Source organism: Vulpes vulpes, chromosome 8, assembly GCF_048418805.1.
Source record: "Vulpes vulpes isolate BD-2025 chromosome 8, VulVul3, whole genome shotgun sequence".
In the NCBI taxonomy this organism is placed as follows: Eukaryota; Metazoa; Chordata; class Mammalia; order Carnivora; family Canidae; genus Vulpes; species Vulpes vulpes.
Genome location: NC_132787.1, coordinates 36,298,399 through 36,325,689, shown reverse-complemented (window position 1 = coordinate 36,325,689; position 27,291 = coordinate 36,298,399). Strand labels below are relative to the sequence as shown.

The 27,291-nt window shown below is 45.4% G+C and overlaps 1 protein-coding gene across 10 annotated transcripts; it reads left to right on the top strand.

Moving 5' to 3' along the window:
• Positions 1-4,538: 4,538 nt before the first annotated feature.
• PHC1 (polyhomeotic homolog 1) lies at positions 4,539-27,263 on the top strand. 10 transcript variants are annotated; one of them, XM_072766054.1, is made up of 15 exons: positions 4,539-4,676; positions 7,621-7,778; positions 9,293-9,403; positions 10,629-10,709; positions 11,265-11,414; positions 12,041-12,172; positions 17,583-18,078; positions 20,115-20,917; positions 21,732-21,879; positions 22,131-22,342; positions 22,923-23,037; positions 23,913-24,021; positions 24,235-24,385; positions 24,840-25,071; positions 26,271-27,263. In XM_072766054.1, the coding sequence occupies exons 2-15, from the start codon at positions 7,665-7,667 to the stop codon at positions 26,423-26,425; spliced, it is 3,009 nt and encodes a 1,002-aa protein (XP_072622155.1). In that variant the 5' UTR covers positions 4,539-4,676; positions 7,621-7,664; the 3' UTR covers positions 26,426-27,263. The 10 variants fall into 10 exon arrangements, 9 of the variants coding, with proteins under 9 accessions (XP_072622155.1, XP_072622154.1, XP_025851030.1 ...); XM_072766053.1 differs by having other exon boundaries at positions 12,017-12,172; XM_025995245.2 differs by having other exon boundaries at positions 12,017-12,172; positions 23,895-24,021.
• The last annotated feature ends 28 nt before the right edge of the window (positions 27,264-27,291 follow it).

Here is a 27,291-nt window from a genome sequence, read left to right as displayed (position 1 = left end):
GAGGGTGCTAGCTATTGATGGGAAAAGGTCACTTATTACCGTCTAATAAAACCTGAGTCGTGAAACCCTTCAGATGTGTATCAGTGGGCCATGTGCTTGGGGGATGATTGCCAGCACGTATATTGGGGGCGGGGGGGGGGGGCAGTGGAGGGTTATAGATAAGGAAATTTCTAAAGGAATTTTTATACATTAGACTTACAGGATCCTGGGAGTCTAAGATTGCCTTTTGCCCTTAGCAAAGTATTAATATCGAGGCAGTTAGGTCCACAGAGAATGTTACCCTGCCTGTTTCAAGGACTTGTCAGTATGGTGCCCGGGGTTGTGCTTTGTCCTCATCTAGTCCTCTGTTCTCTCATCAAGTGTAGTAGAGGAAAAAGTTTTCCTTGACCCTCTTAGGGTCCCTGGCTGAGCCTGAGAATTAAGTTGACAAAGACAAATTACCAGGAGAAAAGCATACGAAATGTTTCAAAATGGTTAAAGAAGACAATTTAGGTGACATAAACAAATTTTATTTAACACCTTAAGTAGTGGACAGTTTTCATTCAGAGAACTGCAAACTGTAGCAGGAGGCAGGAAGCATTTATGGGATAAACAATAAAGAATGAGGAAATATGTAAAGAGCTCAGGTTTGGCTTGGTGTTTGGGGATTGGCTGATTGGATATATTGAGTTTGTGGCCTGGTGAAGCATTTGCAGGGACATGAAATTTATCTAAATTTCAATTTACTGGCCCAGCTTCCTGGGCAGAAGAGACTCCATCTTGGCCCTACGAATTTATTTCATCAAAATTTATTTAATATAATTTTGATGTAACTTGGGAGCCTTCATAAGAAAATGAAGACTCAAAGAAATAGACCAGTGTGCTGTTGTGCTAGGTTTGATAAAGGGTGAACAGTTGTAGAGGAACATCCTAAGTTAAGGAGTATGAGGTAATTGTTCTAAATTGGGAGAAATTTAGCAAGGCCTGTTAGGATTCTTCTTGGTTGCCCTTTGTAAACTTCACAGATAAGGATGCTCCTTTCCACCCAGGGCACTTCTCACAGGAGGGTTTTATGACCTGTTTTAGAGAAGAAGGAAGAGAAAAAGAATAGTTTAGAATGACTTTCCTGCTTCTGCCATTTTCTCAAACTCCTTCAGCTTAAAATAGTCACTATTTTAGGTGCTATATTTTGGGGTAGTGTGCCCTGAGAATTCCATCCTAGGTATTTGTAGTGAGGAATAAGAGGTATTTTTTAATCTTTTAATCCCATTTTTCCTTTTTTTTTTTTTTTTTCAGTTGAGAGAAGGGCAACCATCTAGGAAATTAATTCAGTTAATCTTTATTGGACATGTCCTATTTGGTAGAGATTATGAAATTTCCCTCTTTTACATTCATCTTTTAGCCTACAATTTTCTCCAATTAAAATTGAGGGGCTTAGATAATTTTAAAATTCTTTTTTGCTTTAAAAACTTAAAAGAGTCTATAAATCCTTTTAATCTCCATCTCATTTTTCTCCCAACTAGACCTTAAAATGGCATACAGAATGGTAGGATGGGGGTGTGACGTGTATGGTGGTTCACATTTGCAACTGGTTGTGGTTAGAGTAAAGGTTAGGATTTTCTATTTTCCCTACTTCATCCGGTCCACATTTGCATAGAATGATTAAAGAAGACGATTTAGAAGTGGTGATCATATTTGTTTACCTACTTTGTTACCTGTAAACAGACACATTCCAATGATACCAACACCTCTAGGGTTGAGGGCAATCTCTTCCTCTACAATTCATTGTGGAATTCTGGGCTTGGAAGGTTTGAAGAAAGCTTATTCAATGTTCGGTTGATATGCAAAATTGTATTGGCCAGCCTACTATCCTATTTACTTTAGTTGCAGCCAGTTGAGTTCCTTTCAAATCCTGATCTTTCGGTATTTAGGTATGTTTGCAGGAGGAGGGCTTCTACTTCTCAACAGCTAGAATGCATTTCCTTTTCACCTGTTTAGGCTAATGACTTTCAGTGTTATGCAGAGTAAAGAAATTATTTAGCTTCCATTCAGGAGAACTATTTCGTTTGAAAAAGAAAAGACTAATTCCAGCAGAATCATTAAATGAAAATGAGAAAGCTTAGCAAAATTCTAAAAAAAAAAAAAGTCAGTTAAGGATTTCCTATGGATTACAAATTGTTTTGCTCTGTTTAGATCTAGCGAGACAAATTCTTTAGTACCTCTTTCCAAGCTGATTTAGTCCTCAAGAATGATTTTTCTATGGATGGAGTTTTCCCAAACACTTCACTTTATTATTGCTCCATTTCCTTTTTATCCTGAAATTTTCTTTGGAAAATTGCTTAGACCCAGGTCTGTCTTAGAGGGAAATGAAGCTGAAAAGAATTACTGTGAAATACAGGTACAAGCCTTTAGGTCAGAAAATTAAACTGCTGGTTCATATCAATAAGACATGACCTGTGACTAGATTTGTATCATTCAACAAAATTACACATCACCACTCTCTTCTTCCCTAAGATCATCTAAACGTGTAACTTTTAGTAGATGTAGTGGCCGGTGACCAGAGAATACAAAAAGTCTTTGGAGGCGGGATATGCATCTATATGTACATAGATACCGCAGCTGTGATTGGGCTTCACTTTTGACGGGGCTGGGATGGCCATGTTCAAGCAGGTATGCAACTTCCACAGGCTTTTGGAAAGTTCTGTCTGGCACCTGGATTTCTATCCAGGAATATATTCCTGCGATGTATTACAGGCCTTCTCCAGGCACTTCTGAGCAACAATTCTCCCGTGGAACCGCAGGAGTAATGTGAACGTTGTTATCTGAAAATTAGGGACACCAGTTTTCCATTGGGGCTAGGAGATTGAGCTTAGGCTGTGAGCCTCCGCAAGAAAGCTTTAAACTTCTTTGACATGCCAAAAACCCAAGTTTGAATTAAATGACTAATGCTTTACCTAGTTTTTACCAGCAGCTCTCTGCCAGAATCTTTTCAATTCATCCTCTGCCAAAGCCTGTCAACCATCCTGGCAACATAGCCTTTCACCTCCCCACACCTCCTGCCTCTCTGCTTTTGCAGGCCTTTGGCTGCCCTCCGGGTTCCTTCCCTCACAGACCCGTCTGGCTGGTTCCTAGAAGCCTGGCAGGGATTTCTCTGGGACATAAATCTGGCTATCCCACCAACTAAGGGCCGGGAGTGCAAACACACCTCTCTCTCCGTGCAAATCGAAACGGATCTCATTTACGAACAAAGAGGACACTTGGAGGTTTTTCCTCTGAAAGCAAATCACGCGTTGGCTTTTAAAGGAGAGCATCGTGGGGGGGGGGGGGATGGACAGAGAAAATAACGGACGAGAACAGAGCTGAAGGGGGAAAAAAGGAGGAAAAAAAAAAAGTGACTGGCCGAGGAGGACGGCAGAGAAAGCGGCAGCGTCAGTAAGGGGCTCACAGGGGGTCCCCAGCCGCGCGCGGGGAAACGAGGGCGCTCAGCTCCCGACACAGGGGCGGCACCCATGGGTGCTCGGCTGGTTCCCACGCTAGGACTGCACGCTGGCGAGCCGCTATCGGAGCTAAAACGAGGAAGGCCACCGCCGCCGCATCCCGTGCAGCATCCCCAGGTCCGGCCCCATTGTTCTACCGCCTCGTCGTCCTCCCTCGCACCCGGGGACGCACACGCACACGCGACCCCCGGAGGGCACGCGAGCGTGCAACCCCCGGCACGTCGAACCGGGCTGCAGCTCGGAGGCGCGCGTCGGCGCCCTGCGGGGCAGCCCCGGCGCAGCTGCTTTCCCGCCTTCTCCGAGGCGAGGGGTCAGGACCAGCGGCCTCCTCGGCCTTCCCTGCCCGCGCTCGCCGGCCTCGGCCGTGGCCGCTTCCCAGCCTGTCGTTCCTCTAGGGTCGCTGCTTCGCCTTCTCCCCCTTGGCGCGACCGTCCCTTTGATCCTTTCTTTCTCTACCTTATTCCCAGAAGCTCCTGAAAAATACCTCCTTTTTTTCTCCCCCCTTTTCACGTCACTTCCCTCCCTTCGCCCCGGTGAGCGCGCCTTCCCCACTAGAGGCCAGCACTTCTCAGCTTCGTCCTCCAACCGGCGAGCAGAACTCGGAGAGAAAGAAGGAGGGAGGGAAAAAAAAAAAAAAAAAAAAGAGGAGAAAGAGCGAGCGAGCGAGCGAGGAGGGGGGGAAACAAACAAAAAACCCACCAACCCCGAGGCCCGAGAGCGCCGAGGCCCGGGAGCGGCGTCGTCATGGCAACGGGCGCCGGCAGGAAGCGAGGGACGCGCGGGAGGGGGCGGGGGAGGGCGCCGAGGGGAGGGGAGGGGAGGGGAGGGGCGGGGAGGGGTCCGGCTGCCCCGGAAGCACCTCCCCGCCAGCCCCCTCCTCCAGCCCGGCCCGCAGCCCCCGGCCTGCAGCCCCCACCCTCTCGGCCCGGCAGGAAGTGACAGGCCCCGAGCGAGCCCCGGAGGCCTGGCAGAGCCGCGGCCGGGCCGGCACCCGGAGCGGCGGGAGGGGCGGGGAGCGGCGGCCGCGCCGGGCCCCTCCCACCCCGCCCTCGGCGCCCCCGCCCCTCCAGGAAGGGGAGGAGGCGAGGGGAGCCCGCCGCGGAGGCCGAGCGAGCCCCCCGCCCAGCCCGGCGACTGGGGACCCCGGCACATGAGGTGGACGCCCCCCGGGAGCCCTCGGGTGCGGAGCCGGGCGCGAAGGTAACCGTGCGGCCGCGGGCCGGGGAGGGCAGGACCTCTGGGGGCTTGGCTGCGCGGGGATGTGCCTGCAGCCGCCGGCGTCCGTGCAACGCCCCAGGTACCTCCCCCAGCGCCTTCCCTGCCTACCTCTGGCGCTCCGCTCTGCGGTCCTGGCTCCGTCCGTCTGTCCCAGTCTCTCGCTGTTGGTCTCGCCGCGCTGAGTGCCGTCTGTCCGTCAGCCCAGTTGCTTCTGACTGCTCGTCTTCTCATTCATTCTTCCTTCTCCGACTTTGGTCCTGCCATCCGAGCATGCCGTCTGGTCGGTAACCCCCCTGCTTTTTTTCTGGTCCGCTTGGTGCCTCAGTCTCCAATTCCGTGGCTCCTGTCTGTGTGTCTCCTGCTTGTCTCCCTGCTCTCGGTAAGCACATCTCCCCGCGCTTGGGTCGCTTCCCTCCAGGCACCGCTGTCTGCCCCTTCCCCCGGTGCCTTTGATTCCTCCGTGGAACCCCGTTCTCCAGGTTGCGTGTGCAGCGAGAGCCTTGCTGGCGCTTACTGCGCCCGTTACCGGATCACTTGCATTCCTTGGGCACGGTCTTCCCCCGACTCCCGTCTGTGTCCCACACTTTCTACGAGACAGAGTTTTCTGTTTAGGGAGATTTGTTCCCTCCGGCTCTTGGCTGTATGGACCCAGTACCAGGTACACCTCACTGTCTTTTCTAGGAGCTCCCTTCCGAGATCTGTGCTCCTTACCCAAGCCAGCCCAAGCCGTACACCCTCCAATACCACCTTTGGAGATGACTGTACTTTAGCTATTGTGGGGACCTCCGCGGATCGGCGTCTTGCACTTTCTCTTGTGGCGTAATTTTGAAAATGGAAACGCACTGTGCCTCCCAAACTTTTTATTGTTTTCATTTTTCTGTATTTCATTTTGCGGTCCCAACATTGAATGCGAGTGAATAGATTATGTGCCCGGGAACCAGGAATTCTGGTTTTGAGGTCACTTTCTCCTGATTTTATTACATCTCTATCTTCATTTCACGGTCTGGAAAAAAAAAAAAAGTTACTAAGATTTCCATTTTAGAGGACGTGAGGGGTCATATGGTTAATTAGCATTTTCACCTGTGAAGGTAGGAATTAATGTCTCCTCTAGCTAGTAAAGGGGCCTCATGTCTCTTGAGTCCAGTGAACTAAGTCCATTGATCTATACAACTGTGCCATGCTGCCTCTAATCCTTACCCACTTTTTTTCTTCACATGCTGATAATGAGGATTCATGGGTCTGTATCTGTTTAGTGCTTTCATATTGTGGCAAAAGATGTGGGAGAAGATAATAACTAGAGTTGAAGCTGATGTGATTTCTCCTGTGTACTTCTTGGGGTATATCCGTGTTTGCACTGACATTTGCTATACCTGAATAAAACTGAAGAGATGGGTTGAGTTGAGTACTTGGGGGGGTAATGATGCAGTCAGGTAATTCCAGGAAGGGAATAGTAAGAAATCTCCCCAGCTCTGTTTCCAGTGCCAAGTGGTTTGATTTTACTTACTTTTGTCTTGGATGTAATCATGATAAATCCATTTTAATAAAACTGTTGACAAGCCTTAGCAGAAATTCTGGTTTGATGTTTACATTCCTAAACCAACTATTGCTTTGCTGACCTAATATTTCTAGTGGCCCCATGCCTCCAAACTAGAGAATATAGTGTCTAGGCCTAACAAAAGAGAGGAGAAAAAAAGAATGAACAAAAAGATTTTATTGTCATTTAGTGGTTTTTGGAGCATATTTCTTCTCCCTCATCTCCTCTCTCTGCTTAGTTCTTAGCAACGTCTTCATGACTTTTTGCAGATTTTAGTGTAGACCCCAGAGGGTAAATTCTGACTGCTAAAATGAACTAAAAAGTTGAGTTTTACTTTCTTGAAGATTTTCATTGCTGTGTATTTAATACGTTTAATACCTGGCAGTCATTCGTTAAAATGGTACATTACCTTCAGTTGTGAAGGCTTTTCTGCAAATGGGGAAATGAGGTGCCAGCAGGGAAAGTGACATGCCCAGGGTGTTTTTATTAGTAGCCTGAGCTGGAACCAGGCACCTATTTGGACTGTAGACTGTTTTACCTCCTAGTTTTTGTTTTGTTTTGTTTTAAAATTTTATTTATTTGAGTAATCTCTACACCCAATGTGGGGCTCGAACTCACGACCCGAAGATCAAGAGTCCAACGCTTTTTCACTGAGCCAACCAGGCGGCCCTCTACCTCTAGTTTTATGACTTTCTATGATGCATTTAACATATCTGCATCATAAACCGCTCCTCCATAAAATGAGGACGGCGATACTCAAACCAAATGATACTGCCTTTATCATAGATTTGTATTTATTTATTTTTTGGTTTGAGGAAGTAGCCTGTGTTAATATATAAAGACTCGATACTAGGATAACTTCTTTACCCTCAGAAAACCTCATTTCTACAATTATAAGATGGGGATAATTGTATTTACCTTAAAGCACTGTAGGGTAATGGAGATGAAGAGACTGGTCCAGTAAGAGGAGGCACCTGGTGGCTTCTCGGTAAATGGTGACCATTGTTAAAGTGATGCTGGTAATGAGGTCACAGGTGCAGATGAAACTGAGAAAATAGCAACTTTTAAGTGGGAATATTTTAAACTGTTAAAAAATGCTATGGGAATGAAAGGTAGCCTTAGTATTATGAATCTGAAATTCTGGCCATTTGATATTTAATAGATAGTCATGAGGAAATATGTAAAGGTTTCTTTTGAGACATTGCATAGCTTCAGAAGATGGTATAGGAAACATATGGTTGTAAGTGTGTATTGCAGATTTGATAGTTGAAGAAGCCCAAGGAATCATGGCTGATGGAACGAAGAGGAAGAGCTTTAGATAACTTGAATAATAACGTGAAATAATAGCTTGAGGTCAGGTGTGAATTTTAATCCTTTGTTACTTCCATCTAGGTCTTGAGTCAGAGCACCAGCTTTGGGGACCCTGGACCACCATCATGGAGACTGAGAGCGAGCAGAACTCCAACTCCACCAATGGGGGCTCCAGCTCTGGGGGCAGCTCTCGGCCCCAGATAGCTCAGATGTCACTGTATGAACGGCAAGCGGTGCAGGTGAGCCTCAGTCCTGAGGGGCTGTGCTCTGTGGGTATTGACTTTGGGTGGGCACGGGTGTTGGAAGATAATGCCTCTTAGTTCCTTTCCAGCAAACTGGGGGATTTGGATTAGGTGACAACTAATGTTCCTTCCAGCTCTGAGAATCTTAGGAGTTTACAACAGTTCGAGCAAGCAAACAGAGAATGAGAGTCAGTCTTTAAATCAGGGTTTCAGTTCATGTAGCTAGATTCTTTTTTTTTTCCAAAGATTTTATTTATTCCTGAGAGACACACACAGAGAGAGGCAGAGACACAGGCAGAGGGAGAAGCAGGCTCCATTCCATGCAGGGAGCCTGATGTGGGACTCCATCCCGGGTCTCCGGGGTCACACCCCAGGCTGAAGGCGGCGCTAGACCTCTGAGCCACCGGGGCTGCCCAGTGAGTGTAGCTAGAGTCTAACTAAGCATTTCTCTTCATGGATTGTCAGGTTTCTAATCTTTGGCTTTTCTTGTAAATCACCCTGAGTAATGGAAGTCTGAAACTCATTGGAGTTTTATTTTTAGAAAATAGTAATTCCACGCTTTAAAAAATGTTGGGAATGGGCCATTTTACTCTAAATTTCTTGGTTGCTAAAATCATTCTGCACATCGGAAGGATAGTTCTAATTATTAAAGAATAAGAATACAGTAATATCCCAGAGGTAACCCTAAAACTGCATTACCAATATCATCTTTATAAATACCTACTGTAAATATTTGAAAATGCCAGTTAATTTGGAAATTTACCTGATGATAGGATCTTTCACAAGCCACTGTTTACTCTTTTTCATCATTTTCAACCATTTGGGGCTCTGTCACCTTAACTGTGTCCCTAGAATATGGTCTCTTGTCTTCTCTTCCATTCATTCATTTTTAAGTAGGCTCTGTGCTCAGCTTATAGCCCAACATGGAGCCCAGTGTGGGCCTTGAACTCAAACCCTGAGATCAAAGACCTGAGCTGAGATCAAGAGTTTGATGCTTAACTGACTGAGCCACTTAGACACCCTGTTTTTTTTTTTTTTTTAAAGTAAAGCTCTATGCCCAGTCTTGGGCTTGAACTCCCAAGCCCAGACCAAGAGTCGCATGCTCTACTGACTGAGCTAGCATGGTGCCCCTTTTTCTCTTTATATTAATTGACATCCAATTTATTTTCAAGTTGTTTAGTCCTAGTTTCTTTCCTTGCTATATCATGTGTCTCCACATTCCATTTTGGGAATTAAGAGTTCATGTGAGTTAGATTGCTTTACTTTTCTTTATATACAAGAATAGAGTGTAACAGAATTAATTGTTTCTCCACTTTTTGAAGACTATGTGAACTTACAAGTTCTAATATAAAAATGGACAAATCACATGTTGTTGATTTAGCCACACTCCCCATCTTCCTTTGTTTCTCTCCTTCCCAGTGGTCCCTTTCACCAGATCATAGTCATTTGCATAGAATAGGAATTAGGAGTGATTCATTCTAAGTGGGTTGATCCTCTCTTTTTCCTCTTAGGCTCTACAGGCTCTGCAGCGTCAGCCCAATGCAGCTCAGTATTTCCACCAGTTCATGCTCCAGCAGCAGCTCAGCAATGCCCAACTGCATAGCCTGGCTGCGGTCCAGCAGGTGAGAGGTCAGCAGCCAGCTGGCCCAAGAGGGAAGGGGATAGGCACTGCAGGTGGGTCAGGGGGTACTGCCTCCTCCACTAAGTCAGGCTAGAAATGGTCTTCTGCCTCCTGTCCTCCCGTAGGAGGAAGAAAGGATCTTAGTTTTGAGAGTTGCAGTAGGAACTGGAAGGTAGAATGGCTATGTTCTAGAACTGCATTGTCCAATGTGGTGGTCACTAGCCACATTGTAGCTACTGAGCACTTAAAACGTGGCCAGTCCAAATGGAGATGTATAATCAAATTTTGGATTTCAGAGACTTAGTATAAAGAAATGTAAAATATCTCAGTAGTTTGTTGTTATTGGTTACATGTTAGGCTTATTAGCTTAAATAAAATAAAGTTTATATCTCCAGTTTCTCTTCACTTTTTTTATTTTTTATTTTTATTATTTTTTTAAAGATTTTATTTATTTATTCATGAGAGACAGAGAGAGAGAGAGAGAGAGAGAGAGAGAGAGAGAGAGGCAGAGATGCAGGCAGAGGGAGAAGCAGGCTCCATGCAGGGAGCCCGATGTGGGACTCAATCCGGGGTCTCCAGGATCACGCCCTGGGCTGAAGGCGGCGCTAAACCGCTGGAGCCACCCGGGCTACCCTCTTTTCACTTTAAAAAAAATTTTTTTTTTTTAATTTTTATTTATTTATGATAGTCACACAGAGAGAGAGAGAGAGAGGCAGAGATACAGGCAGAGGGAGAAGCAGGCTCCATGCACCGGGAGCCTGACGTGGGATTCGATCCCGGGTCTCCAGGATCGTGCCCTGGGCCAAAGGCAGGCGCCAAACCGCTGCGCCACCCAGGGATCCCCTCTTTTCACTTTTTAAAAAAATGTGCATACTAGAAGGTTATTTGTGTGGTTCACGTTGTATTTGTTCTGGACAGCCCTAGGTTAGACTTAGGAGTGACTCATGATAAGACCCGATCAAAGGTTCTTCTACCTAAAAGAAAGTGGGAGGAGGAGGAGGAGGACAGGTTACCCAATTGCCCCAGGAGGGTCGTGTGGGAGTTATTAGGTTGGTGTACGTGGTAATATAAGGGTTTCTGGGGATAGTGATTATACTTTTCCTTGCTCCAGTGTAGAGTCTCTGGGTTCTTATCTGAAATCTCTATTGCATTTTGTGCCTGTGATAAGATTGAGTCTTTTCCTTCGTTGTCTCTGCTCTGCTCCTGTTTCCTTACCCCTTTTATAGGCCACGATTGCTGCCAGTCGCCAGGCCAGCTCTCCAAACACCAGCACTGCACAGCAGCAGACTACCACCAGCCAGGCCTCGGTGAGGACCGACTCCATCTCCCCACTGAGAGGCTTCCCTCCCTGGGTCTCTGTCTCCAGGTGGAAACAGCTTTGTGTATTAAGCCATCAATGGCGATTATTGCTCTTATGTTAGAGAGTGTTAGTAGAAGGGAAACAACTGACCTGAATCTATATAGGAGTCTTAGGAGGTTTAAGAAAGGAGGAAGGAAATCCTGGGGAAGAAGAGGAAGTAACAAAGGAAAGGGACTGGTCTCTGGACCCTTTAAAGAGGAGTGAAGTCTGTTCTGTTTTGTTCCTTTTCCCTCTCAGCTGTTAATGCTAGTGGTTAGGGACTAGTTTCTTTACTTTGGTATGACCCTGCAGTAGCCAGGATGACAGTTATGGACAGGAAAAGTATTATTCATTTCCCTCTGACTCTGAAAATGAGATACTCTTCTAAAAAAAAAAAAGAAAGAAAGAAAAAGAAAATGAGATATTCTGTTCTTGACTGTGTCCCCTCTGAATTTGTCAGTGATGTGCATTTATTTTTACCTCTCCTAAATCCTTAGTTCTGGTTGCTTTCTGTACCACACAGATCAATCTGGCCACCACGTCGGCCGCCCAGCTCATCAGCCGATCCCAGAGTGTGAGCTCTCCCAGTGCTACCACTTTGACCCAATCTGTGCTACTGGGAAACACCACCTCCCCACCTCTCAACCAGTCCCAGGCCCAGATGTATCTACGGGTAAGCCACAAACACAATCACCATCGTTCCAGGGGCATAATTGTTATGCCCCTGGCAAAGACTTGCGTGAAAGCTATTTGGTTTAACCATGGTTGCCCAGATTACGTTAAGATATGCTGATCTACTTCCTAGGCCTTACTTACCTCTAGAAGTGATGCTTAGTATTCACAGGTAGCCTGCAGATTACATTGAGATCCTAAGAGAGAAGATGTTCGCCTTAACATTTGACTGAAGTAGTGTCACATATAGTCTAATCTTTAAACCTGTGGCTCGAGTACACAAATTCTGAGTGTTATCTCTTAGCCTATCTACTTACTGTACATGAGTACTTGTTCTAAAATCCTCATTGTCTCAACTTCTTTGATGTTTGACTCTTTGGTGTCAATCTGTAGTTTTATATACATTTTAGGTTTCCTTCTGGATGATTCATCGCATATGGAGAATAAGGGTCTCCTGGGTTGGTGTGGAAAGGGGCAGGGCTTAGCAGTTTCGTATCTTCTGTTTATTTTGTCTTGTGGTCCTTCCCTTCCATTTCTCCTGTCTTTCTTCTTCTCCTCTTGTTCTCTTTCCTTTGCTCTTCCTCTTCCTCCTCTCCTTGCCAGCCACAGCTGGGAAACCTATTGCAGGTAAACCGGACCCTGGGCCGGAATGTGCCTCTAGCCTCCCAACTCATCCTGATGCCTAACGGGGCAGTGGCTGCAGTCCAGCAGGAGGTGCCATCTGCTCAGTCTCCGGGAGTTCATACAGATGCAGACCAGGTCAGTGGCAACCACTTGACCTGTGGATGGGCACTGGGGAGGATGAAGGGAACCACCACAGACCAGGGCCTACCCTGCTACTCCGTGACTACTTCTCAGGATTCTTATTTTTTCTCCCCTTTTCTTAATTTCTGTAGAACTTGAATCCCTTGTAACTGTTGAGTTATTTGAGTTAGGAACGGAAGTGGTTGTGACTCAGAACAGCCCTGCAGGTCTGGGAAGCTGTATTCTCCATGCAGGGCAGATTTCCTTACATTCTTTTAGCCCTCCACGACTCAGCTTTATTCAGGAGGTCTTATTCTCTTTCTTGGCGATGCACTCCAAAAGATAAGGGACGATCGAGGGACTTCTGTAGTTAGGTAAATGTGAAGCTAACCTGGCTGACTTGCTGAAAGAATATTTGATTCCCTCTCTTTATGAGTTACTGTGGTTATAGACTTTCAGCAGTTACTGTGGCTATAGACTTTCAGCATTCTGTTTCTACTCCCGGGGTGCCCAGGAAAGTCTTCCTCATCCCCCAAATATGTTTGTTTCAAGACTGAAGTTTTTGCTTCTTATGGATGGAATACAGATTGAGGTTTCATAGTAACTTTTTCCACTCTCTTAGTTTAGCAGTTGGCAAGTAAATATTGAGGTTGAGCTTTTTCTCCTGATGTGCTCAGGTTATCCTAGAAAATTTGGAAGATTGAAAAGGAAGACAAGTCAAATCTTCAAATATCTTAGAGCACAAAGAAGTACAAAGGAAATGGTACTAATTTGGGGTGACACTTGAGTTTAGAGAAGAGTTGGCTGCATTCCTGCTCAGTGACTTTTGGGATATTTGAGCAGATTCTTGAAGGATTGGTTGGATTTGATTTGCAGTAGGAAGAAAACTGGAGAGAGAACAGTATGTGTAAAGGCATGACTTATATGTGACTGAGTTAGGGATGAGTGGATAAAGTGGAGACAGCACGCTTGATGGTAGAAAAGGTCATTGTCAGGGAGAAGTCTGAAAGCCAAGCAAAGGTAGCAGGGGTCATGGCTGACTATTGAATAGCACATTAATAGGATAAGGAAAACACTTTGGAAAGAATCACCTAGGAACATATGCCTGGAGAGGAAAGAGAAGTTAACCTAATAAGAGACTCTTGGGGGTCATTTAGTTTACTAGGATAAGACCTTTGTTTTAGACTACGGTAACAGCAGTGGGAAGAGAGGATGAGGTTGAGACTGGTTTCGTATTCAGTTCTTTCATTTATCTGTCTCTTTATTCATCAAATATCTCAGTGCCAATATGTGGAGGGGCCATGGTAGTGGTTGAAAATATGGATCTTCTTAGATTTTATTTATTTATTCAGACACAGAGGAGGCAGAGACACAGGCAGGGGAAGAAGCAGGCTCCTCGCAGAGAGCCTGATGTGGGACTCGATCCCGGGACTCCAGGATTATGCCCTGAGCCAAAGGCAGATGCTCAACCGCTGAGCCACCCAGGCGTCCCGAAAATATGGATCTTTTATTAGGGTCAGATTCCAAGTCCATGATTTACTCTGTGACTGAGGCAGATGGCCTAACATCTTTTTTGCCAGTATCTTCGTATATAAAATAGCTATTGTTAAATACCTACCTTGAGGTGTGTTGAGGATTAAATGAATTATAGGTGTAAGTGTGCGAACACCGGACTGGTAGACATTATAAACCATTGAAACACCAGACATTAAGGAAAGAATCACCTGGATGGTTTAATAATTGCTTCATTAGAAAGTACAGAGTGCCTTGAAAACACAGAAGGAGACCTAATTCAGCCTTGGGACTCTGGGAAAGTCAAGGCTGCCCCGAGGAGGTGACATTTATCATTTTTTAAAAAAGATTTTATTTGTTCATTCATGAGAAACAGAAAGAGAGCGCAAGAGAGAGGCAGAGAGAGAGAGAGAAGCAGGCTCCATGCAGGGAGCCCAATGTGGGACTCAATCCCGGGTCTCCAGGATCAAGCCCTGGGCCGGAAGGCAGGCACTAAACCGCTGAGCCACCCAGGCTGCCTGGAGGTGACATTTAAATTGAGTATCCCAGGAAGATGTGGATGGGGAGTGGTGAAAGCAGGGAAAATCTAGATTTGAGAAAAACTTAGAAGATCTTTGAAAAAGGAAAACTGATTTTGAGGGAGGTGCTGGATACAACAGTGAGGTGGCTGCTTAGTGCTACTTTTGAGATGAATGTTGGAGAAGCGGATTTAGGGTGAAGTTTAGTTTTGGATATACACCAGATCATGTGGTCAGCAGTTTTATATATCTAGTACTTGAGCTTAGAGGGAAGGTCTGCGTGGGGGATAACATTAAGAGTAGTGGACACAGAGATGATAATTGAAATCAAGAGAACATTTGGCATTGCTGAGGGAAAGGTATGGATTGACAAGAGAAAAGCCTTTAAGATGGAGCCCTGAGGGTTAGATCTGTTCCTTAGAAAATGGAATAGTTCAAGGTCGAGTAGAGGCTGATGGACTGGCAGAGGGGAGTATGAAAGAGTGACAGGGACACAGGACAATCTGGATTGTGTGGTGTCATAAAGAGAAGGGAGCAAAATGTTGGAAGTGGCAGGGAGTCTTTTGTCTAATACAGTAGGGATGACAAGAAAGGTAGAGTTTACTCTGTTACGGATGGAGAACCGTATCAGTGGAGTTCAGGGTTGTTGAAACCAAAGTAGTATGACTTGAGGAATGGCTGGATGGTGAGACTAGATGCAGTGAATCTAAATAATCAGTACCAGTTTAGTGATAGCAGGAAAGGAGGATGAAGCTGGGGTTGGGGAGGTAGCGTTCAGGTGTGATGGGAGGGCACCATTAGCAAAGGGGTTGAAGAGACAGGAAGGAAATGAGAAGGAAGCTCCTTGAGAAGGAAGAGGAGTGGGGCCTTGAGTGGGGAAGGATTTGATCAGGAGGGAGGAAAGAAGGGAGAGCAGGGAAAAGGAAGTGGTGGGTGTTTATGAGGGGAATGTGTAGATTTAGTGATGGAACTGCTGAAATGTGCTCATGTAGTGGTTCTATTGTCTCTGCAGGGGTGATGGGGAAGAGCAAGGGGTTCTGAGGTATATCGGGAGATGAGGAAAGTTTTATTTTATTTTATTTATTTATTTTTAAAGATTTTATTTATTTACTCATGAGAGACACAGAGAGGCAGAGACACAGGCAGAAGGAGAAACAGGCTCCACACAGGAAGCCTGACATGGGACTCGATCCCGGGTCTCCAGGATCGCGCCCTGGGCTGAAGGTGGCGCTAAACCACTGAGCCACCTGGGCTGCCCCATGAGGAAAGTTTTAAATCGCTATTATGGAAAGCTGATTAGAAAAACCCTATTATGTAATTGCCGGATCACATTAAGTGCCCCGGCACCCAATCCTGATAATTCTTGTAAATCTCTCTCAAAAGCTGTCACCTCTTCTTTACTGCTTGTCTGAACTCAGGTTCTTTTTATTTTTTTACCTGAATTACTGTACTGGTTTTCTAAATGGTGTCTTTGACTTCCTCCTTGTCTACCTCTAAACATCTTCCATATTACTATTCAAAATAAGTTTTTTAAAAGAAAATATATGTTGTTACTAACATTTTAAATGGTACTACTGGTATGCCGAATTTGATAAATCATAATCCTTGGTTCATGACATCCTCTCCACAGTGGTCCATTTATGGACCACTTTTATTTACTTACTATATTTTAATGATGTAATAAGCAAACCTCAGTTCTACCCATTGCCTGCTGCTACCCATGGTAATAACCATTCTGATTCCTAGGTTCTTCCTTCCCTGTGTTCCGTTTTCTACAGTTTTATTGTGTTTACATATATTTTTAAACAGTATTTTATATTATGGAAAATTTCAAACTTAATGCAAAAATAGAAAAAAATACGACTCCCTTTGTACCTACCAACCAGCTGCAACATTTATCAACACATGGCCATTTTAACCAGGCCACTTTCCTCCACCTGTGGACTATTTAGAAGTAAATTCCAGATACCATATTTTATACACACACACATATATACACACATACACACGTATGTATATATACACACACACATATATATGTATGTATTTGTATTTAAATTTATAAGGTTTTTGTGCTGTATATAATTTGGGGAGAACTTTCTTAATAGCTTATTGTCAAAATCCATCCATATTGTTGCATGTTACTGTATTTTATTAGTTTTGATTTCTATGTAGTATTCAACTGTGTGAATATACTGTAGTTCCTTCCTCTCTTCTGACAATGGCCATTTAGGTTGCTTCCAGACTTTTGTTAACTATGAATAGAGCTGCTGTGGCATTCTTACACATGCCTCCTGTTGTATACAGCAAGAGTTTCTCTTGTAGGATTCCTGGATTTCAGAGGAATGTGTGAATGTTCAACTTTAGGACGGGATGCCAAACTATTTTCCAAAGTGGTTGTGCCTCCATCAGCAATGTTTACAAGAATGGTTTCAGCTGTAGAGTTGATTATGTTTATTCTGATTAATATTCTTCAGTGGCTTCCTGTCATCAGTTAAGTGCTCATCAGTCCTCTCTTCATATTTTTGAGTACTTACTATGTCAGGCACTGTGCTAGGTGCTGGAAATATTAACAACGGGGGAGATAGATAAACTTCTGTTTCTGAACTGAAGTTCAGACTCTCCTCATTTTAATACACCAAGCCCTTCCTGGTCTGGTACCTTTCTACACCCCCAGCTTCAATCTGTCTTCCTAGCTTAATTTCTTTCCATTCCCTCTAACTCACCTCAAACATAATGAAATATTTATCATTTCCAGAAATGCTATGTTCTTTCTTGGCTCTATGGTCTTTCAGATATTGTTACTTTTTCTTCACATTTCCACCTTTGCTCTCACCCATGGAGTCACAGATCAAACAAAAGACTGTTTTGGGAAGTCTTCCCTAATCTCCCTGGTCTGAGTCCATCTTCCTTCTCTGTGCTCCAGTAGCATTTGGTGCATGTCTCTGCATAGTAGAATACGGTTATTAGTGATTTTCTCGTCTGTCTTTTCTGGTAGAAAGTACCCATTAAGAGCAGAGACCGTGACTTTCGTTCCTGCATTTCCAGTATCCAGTGTAGTGCCTGAAGCATAGTAGGTATTTGGCCGATGTTGAAGGAATGGAGGGAGAAGAAGGAAAATCTGAGCCATCTCGAAGGAATAAATGAGCAAACTTGCAGATAGATTTGATAGTGAATAAAGGAGACTGAAAATCAAATAGGATTCAAGAGTCTCTCCCTGGGTGACTGGAAGGACTTTAATGTATATGATTGTAAAGGTTGGGGGGGATACCCTGTGGAGAGGCTGGGGAATATCTGTAACTGTCTTCACTGCTTCTGAACTAGTCACAGAAAGCTCTGACCTCAGTGCCTCCTGTTCCCCTTTTCTCAATGTATCTTTTTCTTTTATCTTGCAGGTGCAGAATTTGGCAGTGAGGAACCAACAGGCCTCGGCCCAAGGACCCCAAATGCAAGGCTCTGCTCCGAAGGCCATTCCTCCTGGAGCCTCCCCTGTCTCCAGCCTCTCCCAGGCCTCCAGCCAGGCCCTTGCTGTGGCTCAGGCTTCCTCTGGGGCCTCAGGCCAGTCCCTCAACCTCAGTCAAGCTGGTGGAGGCAGTGGGAGTAGCATCCCAGGGTCTCTGGGTCCCGGTGGAGGTGGCCAGGCCCCTGGGGGCTTGGGCCAGTTGCCTTCCTCAGGAATGGGTGGGGGTGGGAGCTGTCCCAGGAAGGGCACAGGAGTGGTGCAGCCCTTACCTGCAGCCCAAGCAGTGACTGTGAGTCAGGGAAGCCAGACAGAAGCAGAAAGTGCAGCAGCCAAGAAGGCAGAAGCAGATGGGGCTGGTCAGCAGAACGTGGGCATGAACCTGACACGGACAGCTACCCCTGCTCCCAGCCAGACCCTTATTAGCTCAGGTAAGCTGTCACCTCTCAGAGTATCCTTATTCTCTTAGAACTTGTTTGAAATCTTCAGAGTACATCTCTTTGCCATTGTTCTTGCTTTTTTTAGTCCTGGAGTAGTGGGAAGGAAAGGAAAATCATATCAGCCTTGATCATATTAGTCCAGGGAGAGAGGAGGACCAGTAACAGATACATCTGTATTTCCACCAGGCAGCAGTCAGTTTACAAACTACTTTGTCCCCATCTTCTTAGGCCCTGAGTTTGTCAGTTTTCTCATCCTACCCATTCATTTACCCAGTTCTTACTGAATTGCCTACTGTGTTACAGGAGGTGTTAGGGATGCATCTTTGAAAAAAAGATTCCCGTCCTCATGGAGCTCATGATTTATCTTGAAAGGAGATGGCTTTTCCCCTCACTCATCATCTTGATGATGATGGTTTGCATCAGGGTAGAGTGGAGTTGTTTTAAGTGCCTTGGAGCACTTAGGACTAGCAAATAGAGCCACGGTTTAATATAGTCAACTTGTGCTCATCTGTATCAATGATAAGGATAAAAAAAGGGATGCCTGGGTGGCTCAGTAGGTGAGCATCTCTTTGGCTTAGGTTGGGATCCCGGGGTCCTGGGACTGAGTCCCATGTCAGGCTCCCCACAGGGAACCTGATTCTCCCTCTGCCTGTGTCTCTGCCTCTCTCTGTGTGTCTCTCTTGAGTAAATAAATAAAATCTTTTTAAAAAGTATAAAAAAGAATAAATAATAATAACCCCAAATGGTTTATAGTTGTTTTTGGACTGTGGTTCCGTATAGTTAGGTGGGTGCACCTTCTTTGGTAATGTTTATTTTTGCCTGCCTTGTTTCTAGCACTTTAGTTGTTGCTTTATTTGGATGATTTACTTCTAAAAAATTAAGAGTTCGGGTGCCTGGGTGGCTCAGTTGATAAAGCGTCTGCCTCCGGCTTAGGTCATGATCCCAGGGTTCTGGGATTGAGCTCTGCTTTGGGCTCCCTGCTCGGTGGGGAGCTTGCTTCTGCCTCTCCTGGCTCGTGCTCTCTCACTGTCTCTGGCTCTCTCAAACAAACAAAAAAAAATCTTTAAAAATATTAAAAAATTAAGAGTTAATCATCAGGCTGTATTACTACTACCTGTGTTTACATACCATAGCACTTCTGTTTCCAAAGTGCTTTCATCTCACATGTGCTCTCTGGACAATCTGAGGCATAGGGGGTGGGGGAGATTGTAGGTTCCACCTACAGTGGAGAAAATTGGGTCAAGTCTGAGCCTAAATAGCAGCTGACTCTTAAGACTTCTCATAGGTAGTGACCTAAACTGATGTTTCTGAAAAATCGAGCCTTTCACAGGAAGATGTTGGAATCTTTACCTCTGTGGGCACTTACTCTCTGGGTGACCATTAAGTCTTTTTCTTGTGCTGGGCACTGGGCTGGGTTCTAGGGACGTAAAAATAAATAAAGCAGGGACTGAGCCCTTGAACTTAGTCTAATCATACAGAAGATGGGCCAGCCATTCTCTGCTGGGTCAGACTAACAGGATTTAGTATAACAAAGGAAATAAAAGTTAGATGGCTGCCAGAAATGATTGAGGACTGTGAAATGATTGGGCAAGGGAGTTTCTTCCCTTAAGGTCTTGAACTGTGGAGAGAGAGAGTTGGTAATGTCTGGCTCAGAAGAAAAAGTACAAATGAAGTGATCTCTAGGCCCTTCCAGGCTAGATCTTCATTCACTATGTGATACCAAAGCTAAGAACACTTTGAAAAGAGCGGCCTGGGTGACTCAGTGGTTTAGCGCCACCTTCAGCCCAGGGCATGATCTTGGAGACCTGGGTTCGAGTCCCATGTTGGGCTTCCTGCATGGAGCCTACTTCTCCCTCTGCTTTTGTCTCTGCCTCCCTCTCTCTGTGTGTCTCATGAATAAGAAAATAAAATCTTAAAAAAAAAAAAAAAAAAAAAAAGGAACACCTTGGAAAGGTCATTTTAATTTCAATTTTAAAGGCTGATTATTTTCTGCTCTTGTCTGTTCTGTGCCGGGCTTATTCCTCTAGCCACCTACACGCAGATCCAGCCCCATTCCTTGATTCAGCAACAGCAGCAGATCCACCTCCAGCAGAAGCAGGTGGTAATCCAGCAGCAGATCGCCATCCACCACCAGCAGCAGTTCCAGCACCGGCAGTCCCAGCTCCTCCACACAGCCACACACCTCCAGTTGGCCCAGCAGCAGCAGCAACAGCAGCAGCAGCCACCACCGCCGCCGCCGCCACCACCACCACCGCCACCACCGGCCACAACCCTCACTGCCCCTCAGCCACCGCAGGTCCCACCTACTCAGCAGGTCCCACCTTCCCAGTCTCAGCAGCAAGCCCAGACCCTGGTTGTGCAACCCATGCTGCAGTCTTCGCCCTTGTCCCTCCCACCTGACCCAACCCCTAAGCCACCCCTCCCCATCCAGTCCAAGCCACCTGTAGCACCTATCAAGCCGCCTCAGTTAGGGGCTGCTAAGATGTCAGCCACCCAGCAGCCACCACCGCATATCCCTGTGCAAGTCGTGGGCACCCGGCAGCCAGGAACAGCCCAGGCACAGGCTTTGGGCTTGGCGCAGCTGGCGGCTGCCGTACCTACGTCCCGGGGGATGCCCAATACGGTACAGCCCGGGCAGGCCCATTTGGCCTCCTCACCGCCTTCGTCCCAGGCTCCTGGTGCGCTGCAGGAGTGCCCCCCAACGCTAGCCTCTGGGATGAGCCTGGCTCCGGTGCAGGGGACCGCACATGTGGTAAAGGGGGCTACAACATCCTCCCCTGTTGTAGCCCAGGTACCTGCTGCCTTCTACATGCAGTCTGTGCACCTGCCGGTGAGTGATGTTAGATGGCTTTGAAGGCACAGTCCCCTTTGAGTGGACCTGGGGCTCAGTGGACATATAGCTTAACTTAGGGGGCAGTGAAGAGTTGAGAAGCTTGATCTACTGATATTTATCATGTTACCTTAATTACTTTCTTAGAAGCCCCATCTCCAAATACAACCACCCTGGGACTTATGAATCAAGAGGGGAGGGTACCACAAACATTCAGTCTGCAACAGATACAAAGTTACTATGTGTGAGTGCCTGTGTGTGAGAATATGGTATCATATCAGCTGCTCTCTTAATCATTGCATTGCTTCATCTGTGACAACTATTTGTTATAAACTGTACAACTTAAAAGATACTGGTATGTACTTCTTTAGTAAGACATTGATGGAAGGTTAAGATACTGGTACTTACTTGTTTCTTTTGTAAGAGAGAGAGACATTAATGTATATAATCTGTACTTTATACTCCTAAATTTGCTACTGAAATCATTCTGGGTTTCTGGATCTGTACTAAGTTAGATCAAGATGTTCTTAATCATCCAAATCAGTCTTTGGAAAAACAGCAATTCTTGGTTGGGCCATAACGAACCCAAGGTCACAAGGTCTAGGTCAGGACTAAATGTGACATTTTCTTTTGTACTGATGTAGGAGATAATGCTTCTTGGCAATGACTTGAGAATTTTAGTGTGCCCTGGGAAGTAGACAAATTGGAGAATGTGGAACTAAGAAAATTTTCACCGACAGAATGGGAGTAATGGAGGTTCCTTATTATTCTTCATTCATAAATCTTGGTTTCTCTTCTATTCTAAACTTTATAGAGCAAACCGCAGACGTTGGCTGTCAAACGCAAGGCAGAGTCTGAAGAGGAGAGAGACGATGTTTCCACATTGGGTTCAGTGCTTCCTGCCAAGGTGTCTCCAGTAGCCGAGAGCCCAAAGGCCATGGAGGAGAAGAACAGTCTTGGAGGTGAGGAACTGACTTCTGCAGTGCTATTGGAGTGCAGAGATTAGAGACCTGTTCTGAGAGAGCTCAAAGCTAAGTCTCGTTCTGTAGAATATGGGCCTAAACTTGGTAGATGAATGGGTGGATCCAAAAACCAGGACTCCAGTGTTAATGGTCAAAGGTGAACGTGTATTATTGTGGAAGATCAGACTGGCTGGGCTAATAATAAATGAGTCCATTGCATCATCCCCTATCTGTTCCTTAATCTGTTCCAGAGAAAGCTGAACCAGTGACTGGTGTGAATGCTAATACTCCAAGCAGTGAACTAGTAGCCTTGGCTCCTGCCCCATCCGCACCGCCTCCTACACTAGCCATGGTGTCCAGACAAATGGGTGACTCAAAACCCCCACAGGCCATCGTGAAGCCTCAGATTCTCACCCACATCATTGAAGGCTTCGTTATCCAGGAAGGAGCAGAGCCTTTCCCGGTGAGGGCAGGGCCATAAGGTGGGACTTTCAAGTGGGGACTTGGTCTGATTATTGTCTTTCCAAGTCCACTAAAATCAAGTCTCAGAACTATTTAATTATTAGAGGAGGGTTCAGTGCTACTGTTTGTATGGTTAATTGTAAAGAAGGAAGGGAAGGGGGAAAGGAAAGAATATGTGTAGACCACCAAATGAAAATGTTGAGAAGAGGAGAAGAAGCTGTAGTGTTTAGTTACACAAATTAGGCTGTATTAGAGTGAAGAAATTTGTGGTAGAGAAACTAAGGGACTTTACTAAAGCCCAGAAGTTGCAGAACCAGGACTAGAACACAGGTATCTGCAACATTGGAAGGAAAAAGACAAGATAGGGAGCCAAGGCAGGACGCTGTTTTCCAGTGGCTTATCTGAAAACAGCTAGTGAGGGCCTCTTGATTGCCATGTTGAAAAATGTTTCTTCTCTAAACCAAACTTGGTCATTAACTCAGAGAACCAGGTAAAGATATGACAGTAAGAATTGCCGGGGAAGGCTATAGAGAAGCAGAAAGGAATTAGGTTAACTTAACTGTAAACTTTTTCTGGCACAGGTGGGTTGTTCTCAGTTACTGAAAGAGTCTGAGAAGCCATTACAGACTGGCCTCCCGACAGGGCTGAATGAGAATCAGTCGGGGGGCCCCTTGGGAGGGAACAGCCCATCTGCTGGTAAGTATTTATTTAGAGACCCATCTGGGGAAGGAGGCTCCGGGAGAGGTGTTTGAGGGCTAAGTGTAAAATAGTAATTATTTAAAGTGGGAGTTATACAGAATCCATCTACATATAGGAACTCTATTAAATATCAGAATGTGTAGAATCACACAAAAGGAGTTCCCATAGGATTAGGGTAGTTTTATCAAGCTAACCTCTTGAATTATTTACTGTAAGGATATATTTTTCAAAAGATGATCTAAAATAGGATATTTCTTATATTTTCAGTTCTCCTTATTCTAGAATTTATAATCTTTATTAAGAACTTTTTTTTTTAAGATTTTATTTATTTATTCATGAGAGACACAGAGAGAGAGGCAGAGATGTAGGCACATGGAGAAGCAGGCTCCATGCAGGAAGCCCGATGTAGGACTCGATTCCGGGACCCTGGGGATCATAACCTGAGCCAAAGGCAGATGTTCAACCACTTAGCCACCCATATGCCCCTATATTAAGGACTCTTGTTTACATTTCTCCCGCTGCTTTTGTAAACTCTTATTGGAAGAGGGATCCTATATTTTCTAATTAGTAATTAGTTTCTCTCTTCTATTTGAAAATGCAGTCTTGTCTGCAGTCTGAGAGTATAAATTGGGATAAAGTTAGTCATCGAGAATGGAAACTAGTCTGGCTTAAGTCAGGAAGACCATGATGTTCTTGAGGCACGTGTCTTTGTGTTTTTGGATTTTGAACTTTATGTTTTAGGGATTCTGAATTAGATTGTTTAGGTCTTTGGGGGGCAAACCCTGAGAGTAATTAGAGTCAGCTGTGGGCTAATGATGGCCTGAGCAGCAGCAGAACCAGTGACAATTCTCCAGGGATGCCTTGTTTTCCAGAGCTCGATAAGAAGGCGAACCTCCTGAAGTGTGAGTACTGCGGAAAGTATGCTCCTGCTGAGCAGTTTCGAGGCTCCAAGAGATTCTGCTCCATGTCCTGCGCTAAGAGGTACCATGGGCACCCCTTCCTCACCTTCAGCACCAGTTCCTCCATCTAATAGTGTGCCCCTTCTCTAGGACCACCTCACAGCTGATGTGTAAGGTCTTCTTCTTTGCTTTCATGTTCTCCCCCAAGTCAGTTCCTACAACACTAGTTCCCAGGAGGGGTAGCAAGGTAGTCTTCTAGAGCACCTCTGACATCTCATATATGCCCTACCTATAGGTATAATGTGAGCTGTAGTCACCAGTTCCGGGTAAAGAGGAAAAAAATTAAAGATTTCCAAGAAGCCAACTATGCTCGTGTTCGTCGGCGTGGGCCTCGCCGCAGCTCCTCCGACATCGCCCGTGCCAAGATCCAGGGCAAGCGCCACCGGGTGAGCTTCAGTCACAGAGCCAGCTACCTTTAAAATGGTCTCCTTTCCTTTTTCTTTCCCTACTGGGCAATTCCTTTGCCCAGGTGAAAGAGTCTGAGACCAGAACTCTGAGTCGTGTACTTATGGTATCACTCCCCAATTCCAAGAGATCCTGACTCCTTGTCTTCTTTCACCTGATTACTGGCTCATGTATCCATGAATCATTGCATTACATTATATTTCAGAAAATCTAGATTGATTGTTGGAAGAAGGGAAGAATCAGGAAAGTGAGTTTACTTGAAAGTTACTTGAGAAGTGGACTGGTGACTCTGGGCATTTGCAAACAAAGTATAGTTTTTTCACTTGCAATACTAGTTTTTCCTCAGTATTAACCCAAACCCAGTTGGCTCAGAAGGGGCGGGGGAAGCCTCACGACACTTATTCACAACTCACTGCTTTGTAATGTTCTCCATAGGGTCAAGAGGACTCTAGCCGGGGTTCAGATAATTCCAGTTACGATGAAGCACTCTCTCCAACATCTCCTGGGCCTTTATCTGTGAGAACTGGGCATGGAGAACGTGACCTGGGGAACCCCAATACAGCGCCCCCGACACCAGAATTACATGGCATCAACCCTGTGTTCCTGTCCAGCAATCCCAGCCGTTGGAGTGTAGAAGAGGTGTATGAGTTTATTGCTTCTCTACAAGGTATTGAGGGCCTATCTGGTAGGACCCAGATCACATAGATGTTTACTTTTCTTTAGGTCATCCCATATGGGCCATAGGCCTTTGTGACAGGGAACAGAACTGACTTTTAAGCAGTAGGCACTTTTAAGTATGGTATGATGAAGGCTCTATTCTTGATATTTACTTAAGGCACTTGCCCACAGCCTGGTTTCTTAATTTCTTTCTGGGCTGTCCTCTACTATGTCAGCAATCTTGCAGTGTTTGATTTTTACTATTATATTTCTTACCAATAATTTTTGGATAAAGTATATTTTATTTATATGTGATTGTGATACCTGTCATGGATAAGACTTTTTCCACGAAAGGGATTAGAAAGTTAGGAGCATTGTTACCCCACATTCTTCCAGGTAGTATTGTTTATAAGCTGTTCTTAACAGAGGATGGTTTTCTCCAGAAAAGAAAATCACCCTACCTTTTATTGCCATTTGTCTGGAGTCTGGGCCCTTTTTTGTCTTTTTAAAAGATTTTATTTATTTATTCATGAGCAACACAGAGAGAGGCTGAGGGAGAAGCAGGCTTCCTGCGGGGAGCCCAATGTGGGACTCAATCCCAGGATCCTAGAATTACAACCTGAGCCAAAGGTAGATGCTCAAGCACTGAGCCACCCAGGAGCCCTTGAACTCTGGGCCCTTAAACAAAAATGTCATAAGGGCTCTGAATGTTTTTTTTCTAGTGTAACTAAGAAGAGGTACAGATCTTGCTCATTCCCTTTCCTCCCTCTTCAGGCTTTTTGAATGAAGTTATTTCTGTGGTCAACTTTTTCTTCCTCTTGGCTTTTTTCTAAAGATTTATTCATGAGAGACAGAGAGAGAGAGAGAGAGGCAGAGACCCAGGCAAAGGGAGAAGCAGCCTCCCTGTGGGGACCCGGGTATGGGACTAGATCCCCAGACCCTGGATCATGCCTTGAGCCGAAGGCAGATGCTCACCTGCTGAGCCACCCAGGCGTCCCCCTCTTGGCTTTTTGAAATAGCCAGTTTCTCTCTGGTTTCATTTGACTTTCCAAGCTCACCACCTCAGACTTTTATGTTCCTGACTGTAGGATGAGAACCTTGGGAGGAACCACTGCTGGGTCTCCATGTTTTCATCTTGAGTTTCCCCCTCCTATCTTCTGGTGCTACCATGTAATGTTTCTCATATGTATCCCCACCATTTCCTTATAGGCTGCCAAGAGATTGCAGAGGAGTTTCGTTCCCAGGAGATTGATGGACAGGCCCTTTTATTACTTAAAGAGGAACATCTTATGAGTGCCATGAACATCAAGTTGGGCCCCGCCCTCAAGATCTGCGCCAAGATAAATGTCCTCAAGGAGACCTAAGGTGGCCCTCTTGCACAAACGAGCCTAAGGCAGACACTCTCCACTGTCCAGGTTGTAACCTGGTATCAGCAGACTTTACAGGGAAGAAAGAGCTGTTCCAATTACATAAATCTTCTGTAGAGGGGATTACTGAGACAGGGAAGAAAAGTGCAAGAATTGGTTGCTGGTGCTACATGGCGGCAGCTGTGACATTTTCTCTGGTTCTACCTTATTTTTTAAAATCATTACACTTCTCACCTACCCTAATCTAATCTTTATAAAAGAGGCAGTCTCAAGAACTAAGACTGCTCAGCCTTATCCTGGAGTGGAGTATCTAGCCAGGGTCTCAGTTTTCCCAGAGGGGTAGACCGTATGGTAAGGTAAGGAAATGGGTGGGACGTAGGTGTGCCTCCACAATGGGAGGTAGGGTTCTTCTAGCTCGTGTGACACAAGGAGTAAAATCCGGTACTCCCCCTCTTCCCTCTGGATCGCCCAACTGTGGCCATGGCCCAGTCTTTGTTGTCACTCTGTTAGTATCCATCGTTCCTCCTGTGTCCATGGCAGGGTCACCAGCCGGTGCAGATTCGGTTGGCATCATTCTGATTCGCTGCAGGGGCTAGAATGTGTGTGGCACATGTGTGGCTGTCATTCTGCATCCCCCTGCTCCCTTTCGTTTATCTGTTGTGTCTTCTACCCTGCCTTTCTTTTCAGTTCCAACTCTGCTCTGTCCTATAGCTTTATTAAAACGGGAGTGTGTGGGACTGAGGTCAGGAGTATAAGTACCTGCCTTAGGCGCTATTCCTTATACAACAAAAATATTAAATATTTTTTTCCTCCTCAGTAAAAGGATAAAAATTGGTCTCAGTTGTCTCTTACTCCATTTCAGT